The 15,508-nt window shown below is 40.4% G+C and overlaps 1 protein-coding gene across 1 annotated transcript; it reads right to left on the reverse strand.

Annotated features, from left to right (window-relative positions):
* Positions 1-1,518: 1,518 nt before the first annotated feature.
* rgma (repulsive guidance molecule BMP co-receptor a) lies at positions 1,519-14,572 on the reverse strand. Its single transcript, XM_067502151.1, has 4 exons — positions 13,894-14,572; positions 8,271-8,386; positions 5,738-6,255; positions 1,519-3,612 (listed from the first exon to the last, which is right to left on the reverse strand). The coding sequence occupies exons 1-4, from the start codon at positions 13,905-13,907 to the stop codon at positions 2,908-2,910; spliced, it is 1,353 nt and encodes a 450-aa protein (XP_067358252.1). The 5' UTR covers positions 13,908-14,572; the 3' UTR covers positions 1,519-2,907.
* Between the last annotated feature and the right edge of the window lie 936 nt (positions 14,573-15,508).

Raw genomic sequence — 15,508 nt, forward strand, 5'->3', positions numbered from 1 at the left:
AGAGCAAATATTTCCTAGTTTGCTTCAATATAATGAAGCATAAACATACATGGCTATAATCATGGCAAGGAATGCATTAAGCTGTAAAGACAACATCTTTAGAAGTCTGAGCCTGGCTGTTTCAGAAAGGACACGGTTAGTAGCCGTGACTCTAGTCCTTGTTTTCCCAACACTGATTAGTCACAGTTTTATTATTTGAACTTAGCTAAAATTTTTAAGTACTACAAGTTTTTAAAACCTTTGACTTAGAAAAGGTCCAGAACTTTGACGAAGTCCATTTGTTAGTTATCTCACTGTATTTACAGCAGGGGGCAGTCACACACTGCATATTATATCAAGATAAGGCAATTTTCCCAAAAGACCTTTTAAATGCCCTCAGTGAGCAAATAAGACAAGAGAGCACCTCATTAACAAGACATTTTCTTTTATTCAATAAATAATTTACAATATAAACAGCTGACCTGTGGCACCACATTTGTTTTACACACAAAACAGTTTGATCTTTCTGAAATTTCCCATTCAGCTATTTCTTTCTGTCTTTTGTTATTAACATGTCTGACAGAATTTCAAACAAAATAAGAGCTAAATGAAATAAAACATAAAGTGCTTTAAACTCAAAAACATAAACACCCCAGAACACATTCCCTTTTGTAGATAAGGTGGACCACATTCAGGATGTTTTACTTGATCTTGGACCAAGTAAGCAACAAGTGATGAAAACCAACATCTCCTCAAAGTCTGTTTATGCTGTGTTAGACTATTTAGTTCTGTGCTGTTCATGTATTTTGCAAAATCCCTTTAAAAAAAAAAAACAACAAAAAAACATTCACATTCACCAAATAATCTTATGTCAAAAAACTGGAGTGATAAATTCAAAACACAACTGGTAATATACAACTCAACAACTCACAAAACATGTGTACAATCTCAAATTACACACATAGAACCATATACTGTAAAACTCACAATACAAATTACATCTATTAACACAAGATTCCACATTACAATCATTTGTATGTTTTTTTGTTGCTCTCAAACTGCAACAATACACTTCCAAATAGCAGTAGTAAGGCCTGCCAAATACTTCAGTGTAAAGAATGAATGACTGTAGATTGGTGCCCGAGTACTAACAGTATCTACACAAATGACTTCCACATTACCAGATACTACAGGTGAGAGCCAACGTTTAAATGGAAACCTCTCCTAGCGAGGAGCGTCATCATGAAACTCAAGAAAAGCAAAGTCGAGTCTGCAAAGACAGAGACAAATGCTGCCTTTACAGTGTGCTACTGTAGTTTTTCTGCACTCCACAAACACAAGAGATATATATATATATATATATATATATATATATATATATATATATATATATATATATATATATATATATATATATATATATATATATATATATATATATATATATTTATATATTTATATTTATATATTTATATATATTTATATATTTATATTTATATATTTATATATATTTATATATATATTTATTTATTTATTTTTTTATTTTATTATTTTTTTTTTTTTTTAAATTAATCATCCCCCTAAAGTGAACTGTTTAAAGCTGAATAATGACAATTCAGCTGGTGGAAGAAATGTTGGCACAGGGGCTTGTTCTTTGGCAATGACTTAAGCCATGAAATCACATCTACACACATATGCTTATCATTTAGTCAGTACGCTAGAGTCAGGTCAGCACACTGGTAAAACACTGAACTGACTGGAGCTGATGTCTTTACAACTTGTACCAACAGTATCTACACCACTGTTACTTGAAGTGAGATTGAAATTCAGAGTGCTCTTGACAAGGTGACATAGTTTGATGGGTTGATCTACATTCTGTAAAGGCTGAGGTGCCCTTAAAGAAGTTTGTTCTTTTGCTTCCTTGTTAGATACATTCACATTACAGACCTACAATACAAACACTGTCTGATCACTGGGTCAGCTCGAACAATGTAGGGAAAGAATCTCTGACACTGAAAATGATGTACAGATGAAAGATTATTTTTATCAATTCCCTTTTGGGAATTATTACTTGGCTGAGAGAGTCCATCTGACCAGACTGTGGAGCGCCTTGTCTTTTCTATTTCTGAAAGTTTGGGTACAACATAAAGACATGGGAAACATTGCTCCCACTGGAGATTTGTTATCTCACGTTCTGGGAACTCCTGCACCCACAAACACACTAAATTAACCACAGACGCTGAATTTTGCACACATATTGTACTAATGCACGCACGCACGCACGCACACACACACACACACACACACTCTAACAATATGACCCATTAATCTCCACTGCAGACAACTGGAGACGCTGCTCTGACGTCCTTTTGGCTGAGTGCTTCCTCCAGAAGGCTCAGGCTTTTCCAAAGCTGGAAACTAATCAAACATAGAGCTGCTTCTGGCCTTAGGTTAACAAAAGCCCCTGTCAGGTCCTCTCGCTTTGCCACATGAGCCACAGAGAGTTTCACTGGCTTGGCACCAATGAGGGGATCAGGGGAGGGAAGATCAGCAAACCCCTCTTTCTGCAAAAGATCATCTTGTCCGGCTTCCCATAGGCATGCAGTCCCAGTAAGAATGTGGGATTTAATCCCAGGTGGATACCCTGAGCTCTGGAGTAGCTGAGCTCTCTCACCGCTGTTCTCTTCAAAGACTAGACCTAAGAACCAGCTAAATACATGTGATGATAGGTGGTTGAACCTCACCTTGTCATTAGACTGAAGACATGACAACATGACTGAAATGAGTTTCAGGGTTCGAATAACCCTTTTGGTAAGCCACCAGTCACATCACATAACCAAAGAAGGAGAGAGGAGCCAATGTGCGACACAGCGATGGAACTCTAACACTCACTGACAGATCTACCAACAGGATATTGTCGTGAAGGGACTATTGGAGAACTGTGCAACATTCAATCCACAGTAAGACAGTAAGGAGATTGAAGAAAAAAAGAGAAAGTAAATCTCTGCCTCCCCGTGCGGCATTATTTATCAAAGCATCCTTTTCAAAGATGTGGTATCTTTTGCTATTTGAGTGGAGCATTTTTACATCCTCAAAGGCATAGTAGGCTGCCATGGTGAAGTTAATGTCTCCAGATGAGAGGAGGTCAAACACACAGGACTGAAAATACAGATCCTCTACCGGGAGCCTCTCTTTGCACTTGGCCTTTGCGGACTGGTAGGTAAAGCCATGTGTCCCGGGGCTACTTCTGGTCCTGCTTGCACCGTGGGGCTCTGCTGCTCGAGCCTTGAAGTTCCTGAAGTCAATACGCTGGTTGGCAGGACAGCCGTGAAGGCATAAGTACAAGTCCTGGTTATCGCCTTCTTCCACAGAGTTCACAACTTCCTCCGGCATGCGCACCGCAAAGGTAAGGTAGCGGCCTACCTGCCGAACCACTATGGTTGTTCCAATGTACCTGGCCTGAATCTCCACGTGCTGCCCAGGTACCTTTTCCACCACACGCAGGTTGTTCGCTCCATGCCTATCCCCTCCATTCTTTGAGCCATCAGCAAATGCAGCTGGCAGTTCATCTGTCTCAGCATGATACATCTTCTGGTCCACACATTCCTGGAAATTCTTAAAGATGATCGTCAGCTATAGGATGAAAGACAAGAAATATATCATGAACATTTTGCACACTTGACCATCTCTTTGAAATGCACGTACACTGATGGTACCCCCTGCATTTTTCTGATTCTAGTAAACTGCAGCAAACATATTTAAAAACGGATGTGTTTATACTTTTGCATTAAGGACACGTTTGTGCAATATGTGCCATCTGCCACACCACCCCACTTAAGTGTCACATTTCAGCACTGGCCCAACATGGGGGAGGCCAAGGTAAACTCCCTCAAAAAACATGAGTCTGGGCCATGTAAAATCAGGCCTCAGTTTGCAGACACAAAGACGATCCATTCATAGTGCTGAAAAACCTGCCTGTGAACCCCAGAACTATGCTCCAGGGAGTGGCGTGGGGCCAGGACAGAGCGATATACTCTGCAGCTAATTAAGTGAGACTCGTCAGGACTCTGCAAGCTTGGTTTCATAGGGACACCAATGAGCCATTGTGAGAGCATGATACTAGGACAGCCTGGGGACTAAGGTCTGCTCGTTTGGGACAGAGGAAGTCTAGAGAATACTCTATGAGCTAGACAATTCATCTGCTGCACCAGTTCTGTTTCAAATCCCCTCACCCACAACTAACATTTCCCCACCTACATTAACTTCTGTTTTTCGCCTGATTCATGTCTTAAGCTTTTAATGAAAACAAACAAAATGAAAAATGCCTCCATTATCCCTCCATGAGAATAAAGATGGAAATAACCAGACAGATCTATTTGCTGTAGCCAGAGCAATGTACTAACACAGAGCTCTGCTAATGCAGATTTTTTACCAGAAGGGCCTTGTTTGCACAGGTGGCACTGACTGCTGCCTTGTTTTCCCTTTGTTCTAAATCAAGATCTTTAAAAAAGCTGTCTTCTTTGCTTCCAAGAGCAGCAATATAAAAATGGCATTACTTTAAAAGCCAGGGGGGGAAAAAATCCACAAATGCCTAATAGAGTATCATTAAGAAGCCTAGATTACAGCAAATTACACTTTCTACTAATGTGATTAAGGACAAAGTCCACTTATACCTCAGTCTAAATATTTCAGTTAGGATAGTCTAGTGACATAGTCAAAAGTTTGCTCTCTGGAACAACTCAAAGTGAATTTCCAAACTAGAAAAGTTTTCCTACCTCTGTTCATAACCTACATTTCTAGTGAAAGCCATTTCAAGGACAATCATTAAAATAATGAGGCATGCACTGCTAATAAAGCTATGTAAAGAAAATATCTCATATTAAAGAGAAAATATCTAGTCCTGCACAGACATTTTACTATGCTCAGTATGGACTAGTCTCTAAGTAGGCCAAGCACCAGCCTGATCTGTTCACTGTGAAAAGTGAAAATGGAGCCCTGTTTGATGTAGCACTACTGTTATTATACTGACATATCATTTATAAAGCTTATCAAGATCTTAGCAATTGTTCTAGGTTGGGCTTCTTCTGTTCTTGTGGAACTCATCCAAACACTAACCAGAATCCACAGCCTGACAGAAAAACAGCTCCCATACACAGCTCACAGTCTGACCACATGAAAATGAGGAGACATGTAAAAGCAGCTTGATGTTCTGCTGTCACAATGACAATCAACTAAAGAAATAAACAGAAAACACTGTAACAGCAACTACATGTAACATCACTACAACTTGGACACCAACTAAAGATTATTTTTGTTACAAATACTTTTATAATTTTTTTCAATTTTTAGCTTAAAAATAAAAAAGGTTAAAAATGCCAATTTCCACAAACTTTATCAAGAAGAGCTAAGTCCAAGTTCCAACTGCTATTGATTTATCTGGCAGCCAGTCCAAACTCACACATACACAATATCAAATGGCGCAAAACAGGTTGAGACCCATGAATCAATTTATCAATCCACACTGACGCAGAACAATTTTACGTTAAATTAGAGTTGAAATAATTGGTTAGCTGACTGGTTGGTTAACTGATTGGGCAATCAAAAGGAAATTAGTCTTCGACTAACTTAGTCAAGTTTAAATCTAAATTATTGGAATTTCTATTTGCTTTTTTATGCAATAGTAAATGTTTTTGCCTTTTGAACATTTAAAACCAAAACATTTAATATGACAAACATGCATGCAATGCAGATCCCCCACCTTGCTTGTGGCAGTGGCCGGAGACCCCGGAACCACTGGACTGTTGGTCACCTGAACAGACAGGTATTTGTTGTGGATGAGCGGCCAGGCTCCTTCCACCTTACACGTCTGGAAGTCATCACCAAAGGTTCGGAGGTGTGGGTCTCCAAAGAAGCCACAGTGGGTATAGTTTGGTGGTGATGCGTTGCGTGGAAGACTGCGCTCATAATGACACAATTCTGGGCCATCAGAGCGTTGCTGACTGTCAGGGAGGAGCGGTGGGGGTGGAGGAGGAAGTGGAGTCCGCGCACGTGGTTGGGATGTTGGCCCCTCCTTGGAGCAATTGTGTTGGCTCATTAGATCCTCTATGCCATGTTGGGCAGAGTGGTATGCCAGGTCACCTCTGCAGGTACGTGCAGTACGGCGTACACAACTGTTATACGCACGCAGCGCTGTGCAAAACTCCTCCTCCGGTCCAGAGTTCGAAGTAGAGGCCCAAAATTCGGAGTTACACTTGAGGATCTTGCACTGCAGGCTCACTGTCAGGGAGGGAACACACACCATTGAAACAAAAAATAAAACCAGGGCCACCACATCATTTAGAAACATGACAGCCTACAGACAAAGCTATATATAGACTTGACACTGACTGTTATGAAAGTGAAACCCGCAAATTTACATAAAGCTCAGTCTAAAATTAGAGTTATCAAGAACTATAAAAAACTGCCACCTAAGAATGATAAATTAATAAATGCCAACTAATGTCTAATGCCTACAAAAGCATGGTTGTTTGGCTGCAGCACCAAATAAGGTCTTACCCTTCTTGAATAGTCTACATTAAATTTTACACTTTGAAATAACAACTTATATCTATAAAAATCTACACACTGCACTTATGTAACAATGTATTTTAGTATTTAGTAACCAGTTCTGCACCTCCCTTAGGTCAATGTAGATAAGGCAGCCACTCTGTTTAACGGGGAGAAGTGTACTTCCCTGTCACACTCCGTGGTTTTAGGTTTATGCACAATTAAAAATACCATTTGGTATCTTGATCTACACCTTTAGTGATAACAAATGCGGCTTGACTGTAGATTGTTGTCTCTGGTGTTAACAGCACATCCGGCCAACTCTTTCCACAAATGTTCTTCAAACATTTCTCAGGATGCCCTGTTGCAACACCATGTTTAACTAGTATTACCTTCAACTAATAAAGCTAATAAAGCATCTATCTGAATGGGCTTGTGAAAGGTTTCACCCAATGTGTCTCACGGTGGGAGGTCATATCAACACTTTGAAGTCGCACTTCAGAAACAATATCCTACCACCCCCCACCACAGGCACACAGACACACAGACACACACACACACACACACACTTTTAATAGAGCGCACTAAACTAATCTCTGATCTCAACTATCAGTGCATTATCACTGTGTTGTTTGATGGTAAGTGACTTAAGAGGGAAATTGATAAGGGTTTGGTAAACATGCAAGGTGAACGTGGTGTCTCCACTGCAAAAGTCACCCTATAGTCAATAAAATAAAAAATAGTTTCTAATATATTAGGATACTGTTATAGTAATCCTACATTTTTCCAATTGAAATGATTGGAAAATTTTGGTGGGCTTTAAAACGAGACTACGGATTTACTAAATATGTTCTTTATGTTTTATTGAGGGTAACACGATTTTTTTGATTTTTTTTCTTAGTCAAACCCAAAATACTTGCATTTAAGCAGTGCGTGCGAAAGGCTGAGGCTGAGGCTGAGGCATGCACCCCCCCCCCCAACAAAAACAGGGTCTGGGGGCTGCAGCAGGAGCAGAAGAACATTCCGTTTTGTCTTTCTTCGATCAAATAAAATAAAACCAATTTCAACTACTGAAACCAAGCCAATTATGCACTTGAACGGCAAGCGTGTTCAAATTTAAGCCTGGCGTAACATTTTCCAATACTTAATACTTCTTCCACAAGTCTGCACGGAAGAGCTTCGACCTACATTTCTGTGATTTGGAAGATTTGAATCGTTTTTTTTTTTTTTTTTTTTTTTTTTTTTTTTTAAACATAGAGTTTGGTGGGATTCCGACTTACTGCCACGGCGTATTATAGACATTTAGCTTGTTTTTTTTAAAACAATTTCCGTCATGTCACATATACTAGTTAGCTCTACGTAAAGTAGAAATCATTAAAACACTTGTATGTATGAACATGGACTCAAACTGGCAACTTCGGTACCAAAGATGAAAAACTCTTAAGGAAATCGCCATGTATCAGGGGAACAAATAGAAGTGACCTGATTTTTGCGCTGCGTAGCTCACTAATGGAGGCTAATGTTGATTTATCATTTTATAAAAAAGAACAACCTGCTAAAACATGAGTATCGCTGTAAGGTCTGTTGAGGCGCCCGGTGGGCAAACCGTTACCGTCCACGGTCCCAGAACCGAGCGGGGGACCTCTGTCGCTTGTCAAAAGTTTTATTTCTCTATATTCTCATAGTTTTCAGGAGTTATCCGCTGTTTTAGAAGTTATTTAGTTAGAAAATCACTTCTTTCTTACCGGAGGGGAAGAGTGACAGAAACACGGCAAGGACTCTGCACACTTCAAGGGCCGAGGGTCTTCCTCTTTTCCCCATAACAATCCATCCAGCTCGGGGTCGCACTTCACTCCTCTCCCTGGTCAAACCGGGTGAAGAAATGACAGAAGAGAAAAGTTAGGGTCGCTAATTCCTCGTCGGGAAGACACATAAAGTCCATAAAAGAAGTGTGAGGTCGGTCCCGTCGTCTCATCACTTTCAAGTATGAAGCAGTTTTTTGTTTTGCTCTCTTCTGTATGAGTGAACCGCCGGAGCACAGTTAGCATAGCTAGCTAACGCTGAGTGCGGGACCAACGGCTGAGAGCAGCCCGGCGCTCTGTCTTCCTTTTAGGGAGTGTCGAGAAGGTGCAGCCTCCGAGAGCCAGCGGACACACTGAACCAATCACGACCGCCTGCTCTGCCCTTAAACCCTCTCTCCTCTAGTTTCAAATTACATCTCAATGTGCAGACTTGTTCGACTGAGTCTTTCCCGACCTACAAAAGTGGTAAGTTAGTCCACAACTACCATGTTAGCAAGGTTTGATTTGCTGCAAACAACCGAATCCCAACACCGTGGAGGTGCGAACCTGAAGGGAAAACAGTGTGTCCTCCACCCCGCAGAGCATGCAGAGAAGGAAAACAAGCCCAATTAGCCACAACATTAAAACCGCTCACTGTTCAAGTGAATAGCATTGATTTTCTCAATACAATGGCACCTGTTAGTCAGCTGACAGTTGCAGATGATGTGTTGCATACAACTAAAATCGGCAAGTGTAAGGATCCAGTTTGATGGCTAGAGGAGTAGACCAGAGTATCAGTGGCCCCAGAAAGGTGTAATAGCAACAGGGTCATGGGTCCCTGAAGGCTCACATTTCTTTTAAATTATGCGAACAGCCAGGTTTTTTCCCCAGGTGGTTTACCTAGTGAAGAAATGGCTCCAGGACGCACAATTGCCACAAAAGGATATGCTGGTGCCATTTTGATGCCGCACAATACAGGACACCTTCAGAGGTCTGTGCCTCATGGGACAGAGCTGTTTTGGCAGCAGAGGGAGACCTATACAACGTCGGGCCGGCGGTTTTAATGTTGTGGCTTTTTGTCGTAAACAGAGAGGCCAATTTCCTGCTTATCTCAAAATGGAACAATTGTCACAAACCTGTGAAGCTAGGTCATATTTACATCAAACTAAAATGGTGGCTGCATGCCAAGAGAACTTTGTAAACCCCACAGAACCGCTGATGGTGCTGTGCAGCCAGCGCACCACCATTTAAATCCAAATTGTTTTTATATCTCAGAGTGGAGGTTTCCAGTGATACCAGATATGTCAGTCTTAATATTGGATCAATGTAGAGGCCTACAAAGTGAGGCACAAGACAAATAAAAATAGCATCAAATCACAATGGTAAAAAGGAAATGTTTTGAAATTTTTGCCTAACAAGTGATTGCATCATTACATCCATTACCATAGTGTTGACGCAATTATTTTGTGTCAAAACTACGGTTGATTGAGAAATTAATTTGTCACTAATAGTCACTAGCCACAGCCCTGGATGGAGATTCAGTCCTCGTCACTTCTGAAAAACGTCACTTGCAAAACAGACAATTCACTTATATACATATACATTATTATATGTGCATCCAGAAAGTATTCACAGCGCTTAACTTTTTCCAAATTTTGTTATGTCACAGCCTTATTCCAAAATTGATCAAATTCATTATCATCCTCAAAATTCTATAAACATTGCATCATAATGATACCATGAAAGAAGATTGTTTGAAATATTTGCAAATTTATTGAAAATAAAAAATGAAATAAATCACATGTACATAAGTATTCATGGCCTTTGTCATGACACTCAAAATTGAGCTCTGGCACATCCTAATTCTACTGATCATCCTTGAGATGTTTCTACAAGTCCACCTGGGGGAAATTCAGTTAATTGGACATGAGATTGAAAAGGATAGACCTGTCTATATAAGGTCCCACAGATAACAGTGCATCTCAAAGGAGAAACCAAGCTGTGAAGTCAAGGAATTCTCTGTAGCCTTCTGAGACAGGATTGTATCGAGGCAAAGATCTGAGGAAGGGTACAGAAAAATCTTTGCAGCATTGAAGGTCCCAATGGACATAGTGGCCTGTATATGGAAAAAGTTTGGAACCACTAGGACTCATACTAGAGCGAGCCAGCCGGCCAAACTGAGCGATTGAGAGAGAAGGACCTTAGTCAGGGAGATGACCAAGAACCGGATGGCCATTCTGAAAGAGCTCCAGTGTTTCTCTGTGGAGAGGGGAGAACCTTCCAGAAGAACAAACATCTCTGCAGCACTCCACCAATAAGGCCAGTATGGTAGAGTGGCCAGATATAAATCACTTCTCAGTAAAAGGCACATGACAGCCCACCTGACTATGAGAAACAAAACTATTTGAACTCTTTGGCCTGCAGGCAAAGTGTCATGTCCACTCACCACCTGGCCAATACCATCCCTACAGTAAAGCATGGTGGTGGCACAATCATGCTGTGGGGATGTTTTTCAGCGACAGGAACTGGGAGACGAGTCAGGATTGAGGGAAAGATGAATGCAGCAATGTACAGTGACCTCCTTGATGACAACCCATTGCAGAGTGCTCTGGACCTCAGACTGGGGCAATGGTTCATCTTTCAACAAGAGAACAACCCTAAGCACACAGCCAACATAACAAAGAAGTGGCTACAGGACAAGTCTTTAAATGTACTTGAGCATTCTCTGGAGAGATCTCAAAATGGCTGTGCACCGACACTCCCCATCCAACCTGATGGAACTTGAGGGGTACTGCAAAGAAGAATGGGAGAACTGCCTAAAATTGTAGCATCATACTCAAAAAGACTTGAGGCTGTGATTGGTGCTAAAGGTGCTTTAACAAAGTATTAAGCAAAGGTAGTGAATACTTATGTACATGTGATTCCTTTTTTCATAAATTTGCAAAGAATTTTCAAAAATTTTCAAAAAAAACTTCTTTCACGTTGTTATTATGGGGTATTGCTTGAAGAATTGTGAGGAAAATAATGAATTTGATCCATTTTGAAATAAGGTTGTGAATACTTTCTGGATGCACCGTAATACAATGACTGGCAGTAGTTTAAATCCCAAAGCAAAACATGAAATTGTCACATCTAAAAGTCTGTGCTTACATGTGAAGTGTATTACAATAGATAGGTAGGGGTGTTTTGAGTAAATGTGAGGACAGGTACATTTTATCAGTCTATTTCCTCACTTCAAATTCAAATTCAGCCAAATTAAGGCTGTTGGACATTCAAGAGTATTAATTACATGTTGCTTTAAATGATTTGAATACATTTCACTGCTGACCAATAGAGGAGGAAATGATGACTTCCTCTAAAAGGCATAATACACCCTCTTTTGATTTCAACTGTCAGATGACACATAGCTACTGCCATTTAAGCAATACTACTCTCAGACTGATGACTGCATACACAGGTTTTAGCTGGCTTTACAGTATTTTTCCATAGAGCGTGAACGTCTTTGTGATTGCTGTCCCCCTCGTGGATGATGGATTTGTTCATGTACAATGAGGTCTGAGCCTACACATACTTTCAACAGGGGTGGCCCTTTGGAGACCGATTCCCAGCTCTAATAATATCAGGCATTCACATCTGAAATGAGTGACAGCGGCTGAACATTTTGGGGATTTAGCAGCAATACTGTGAATGTTAGGACTTTAAAATCCTAGTCAGGTCCTACTAACACTGTAAGAGCTTTGATGTATCCCTATATATGATTGATTCAAGCGTTGGTTAGAAAAGCATAAGAAAGAATAAATGCGTACATCAGCTCCAGATAGTGCAGACAGACCAAGATGTAAGCCACAGTGACTACAGACAGACGTACAATAAAATCAAATCAAAGATGTTAATGTGCATGTCTTTCACTGGGTTTGCCCCCATTAAATCAGTGAATCAGCTAACAAGTTATCAGCAATCAGCAAACCAAAGATATTTGGTTAACTGTTCATTTAATTGATTTGTCACTTTTATGGGATGTTTATAGGGAAATGGTAAATGGCTTATAATCTGTTATTAAATGTCAGTGACATATAAGTTTGAGCATGACTGCACTCATTTGGACAAATGGACAATGACAAAATACAGTACATGCATAAGTATAAAATACATTATTTAGTTAGAACAGTGCTATTTATTTCATTTTCTGCATTCAAAATATCTAATCACCGTCACATGTAGTTACACAATTGGTTGATTAATAGATTAGTGGACAGACCTATAATTATGCACCAGCTGTTTTGTTTATAATTAATAATTTATCCCGGAAATATGCCAAAGATTGTCTGGTTGAAGCCTCTCAAATGCAAGCACCGATTTTATTTCTGTTTTATATCACTGTTAAATGGATCTTTTTATCTCTTCAGGTCAAAACACAATGATATCACATCTTTTGTGTATTTTTTAAAACTATTTTCTTGAGTTTTATAGAGGTAGGTTAATCACCAATAAAAATGAGCATTGGCTGCAGCCCTTATTTCTAAATTAAGGCGGCAATATAATCATATAAATTACATGTCCTTTGCTGTGACCTATACTTTGGCTTTTTGAATATCAGTATTATTACGGCTTGACTGATTTTTACTTTGCCATGTATTGAAATCACAAACCATTTACAAATGAGGAAATATGTACAGAGACATCTTACAGGCAATGTGTTCTACTTGTTGTAACAGGTAAAGGTGACATCATATAACAATAAAATCTCCCCATAAATCCAGCAGGTATAATCCAATCAGGTTTTATGATGTGCTGCTGTAAATGTCTGCTATCACCTGTCAAAACTGTTGTTGAAGGAATTACAGCAGACATAGTGTCGGCATGATATATGGCAAAATGTAAGTAATATAGTTTTGATCATGTCTCGTGTGCAGTGTTAAACCATGCACCATTGCCTCAACATTTTTCTTAGCATCTGTTTTGACAGTCACAGCGGACTGATCGTCTATTCCAACAGATGGCGCTTGTTAGGAGCTCTGATACGAGACCTCAAATCATGTCACAAACGCACATGGCATTATGAGGACACCCAAACCTGTCATTAAATTTGAGCTTTGTAGACAGCTCAGTTATTGGTCTAATTACAGCTGTCAAGCAATTAGGATTTAAAAGGTGAAAATCTGCAGCCAGCAGGCATTTGCTCGTTTGCACTCCTCCGTTATTTCATGAAAACTGGCTTGAGCGGTACTTTTGGCTGAAAATAGGCTTCATATAATAAATGTTAACAATGTAGTGAAAAATGTAATATTGCTGCACGATATGAATTGTATCCTCCAATATTTAAAAGCAACGAAGTGATCCACTGCCTTTTTTTGTGACCAATTGCATTTGCAATTAGAGTTTTCGATCAGTTTCTCGTGACACTAGCAAATGGATCAAGTTCTTAATACTGCAGCTCCCCTGGTTGAAAAACATATTTCAAGAAACAGAGATATGGTTGGAAACCCAGCAAGCGATGCAAAAAACTGACAGAACTCCTGCTGAAAAAGAAACTTAGATAATCTGGTTAAAATTCAAAGTAAGCCCCGTTCAAACGAGACAAACCAACCTTAGCGACTGCATGGGCTCTCCGCGACTCTGGAGTCCTGCAGGAACCCGGAGGACAGCGAACAGGAGCGTGAAGAAGCAGACTCCAAAAAAATCCCAGCCTCTTAAAAAAGAAACACGCGTCCTGTGTGTCACAGTAATCCGAAATCAAACGCATTCAGTGGCTTTCTGTGCGTACAATCCGCCAAGCTGTACATGATGTCCACCGACCAGGTTCTCCAACGCTGCTCTGCAGTGAAACGAAAGTGCCTCTTTTTCTCTTTAGTTCGTTTAAACAGACATTTCTCGCACCCGGTGGACTCAGATCTCATGAGCCATTGCTTAACTCATTGGACTATCAATCGATCGGAAGGGAGACATTATGATAGATTAAGTCCAGTAATTGCTCATATCCGCGCATTAAATCCAAATTGTTAGTTGAGGTCGACGTCAGGGAGAAAAAACCCTGAGGGCAAATTTTCTGCTGCTGCTGCTGTTGCTGTTGCTGTTGCTGCTGCTGCTGCGTACGGACCGATCCGCTCTCTGGATGTTGTGAACTGGCTAGTTAGAAAGTGTTAGGGAGACAATGATCGACTCTGCATGACGCCGCTGGGAGCCCCAAACCTCAGCTGTGAACCCCCTCTTGCTACTTTTTGCTCTCACTTTTCAGAGACGAGGAGAGGAGTCCGAACAGGTCACAGCTGCACTGAACACCAGCCAGAGTAAAATAGTACAGTGTTATTATTTTTTTTTACAGCAAGTGAAACGAAACTCCTGCTTTGTCAGCATTGCTTTAACTTAATCAAATGTCATTTTCTTGACAGGAAGTGAGAAAATTTGCCCTTCTGAGTCGTGTTTCTATAGCAATTGGATGCAAACTCCGAACTTTTGACTGCAGAAATAAAGTGTTTAACAGTCGAAGTACTACTTCGTATAGATGTTAATTTGTTCAACTGTAACATTGACTGCCAGCTAATAGCCCCATTGTCAGACGCACACTCTGAACAGACAACCATTAGCAGTCCCTCATCTTTGCAAATCACAGGCTGGAAAAAGACAAATCCATAATAATCAGGATTTATCGGAGGATCAGATGGACAAACACTTTCCAGTCAAAAGGAGGGGGTGGGGTATGCTCACAGGCAGAGAGGGCTGCATGGAGACTGCACCTGTGTTTTAGGATCAGACTGCATGCAGGAAAATACCATCACAGCACCCCCACCCCCTTCCTCTCCAGTTTTCAAGTCTCCACTCCTTACAACATAACTGCTGCTCTCTGCTCTACTTTCTCTCTGTTCAGGAAAATCCATCACACCAGGGAGAGCAGAGACTTACAGTATCTGAGTGAAGCAGCAGAATGACCAGTTCCTTGTTCTTATTGTGTGCCAGGCTGATAACTAGCCTACACAATAGAGCAGAAATACAGAGCTAATGGTTAAAACCTTGTTTTATAAGCCTCTAAATTTACCTTCTATTAACAGTAATCCAGTAGCTGTATTTTTGTATTGCCTGAAGCTGGTGCGCAGAGCTTTCATATTACATCATACCTTTGTGCATCCCGCACGAAACTGACCCCTGTAATCCACTCGTTTACTATCACAGCCCGGACCTGCCCTCTCCAGATGGCCACTGAGAGG

Source organism: Channa argus, chromosome 4 (assembly GCF_033026475.1).
Source record: "Channa argus isolate prfri chromosome 4, Channa argus male v1.0, whole genome shotgun sequence".
In the NCBI taxonomy this organism is placed as follows: Eukaryota; Metazoa; Chordata; class Actinopteri; order Anabantiformes; family Channidae; genus Channa; species Channa argus.

Coding starts and splice junctions, on each gene's coding strand:
- rgma (XM_067502151.1), bottom strand. Junction 6,256..8,270: donor TCTGTCACTCTTCCCCTCCG/GTAAGAAAGAAG, acceptor CCTCCCTGACAG/TGAGCCTGCAGTGCAAGATC. Junction 3,613..5,737: donor CGGCCACTGCCACAAGCAAG/GTGGGGGATCTG, acceptor TTCATCCTATAG/CTGACGATCATCTTTAAGAA.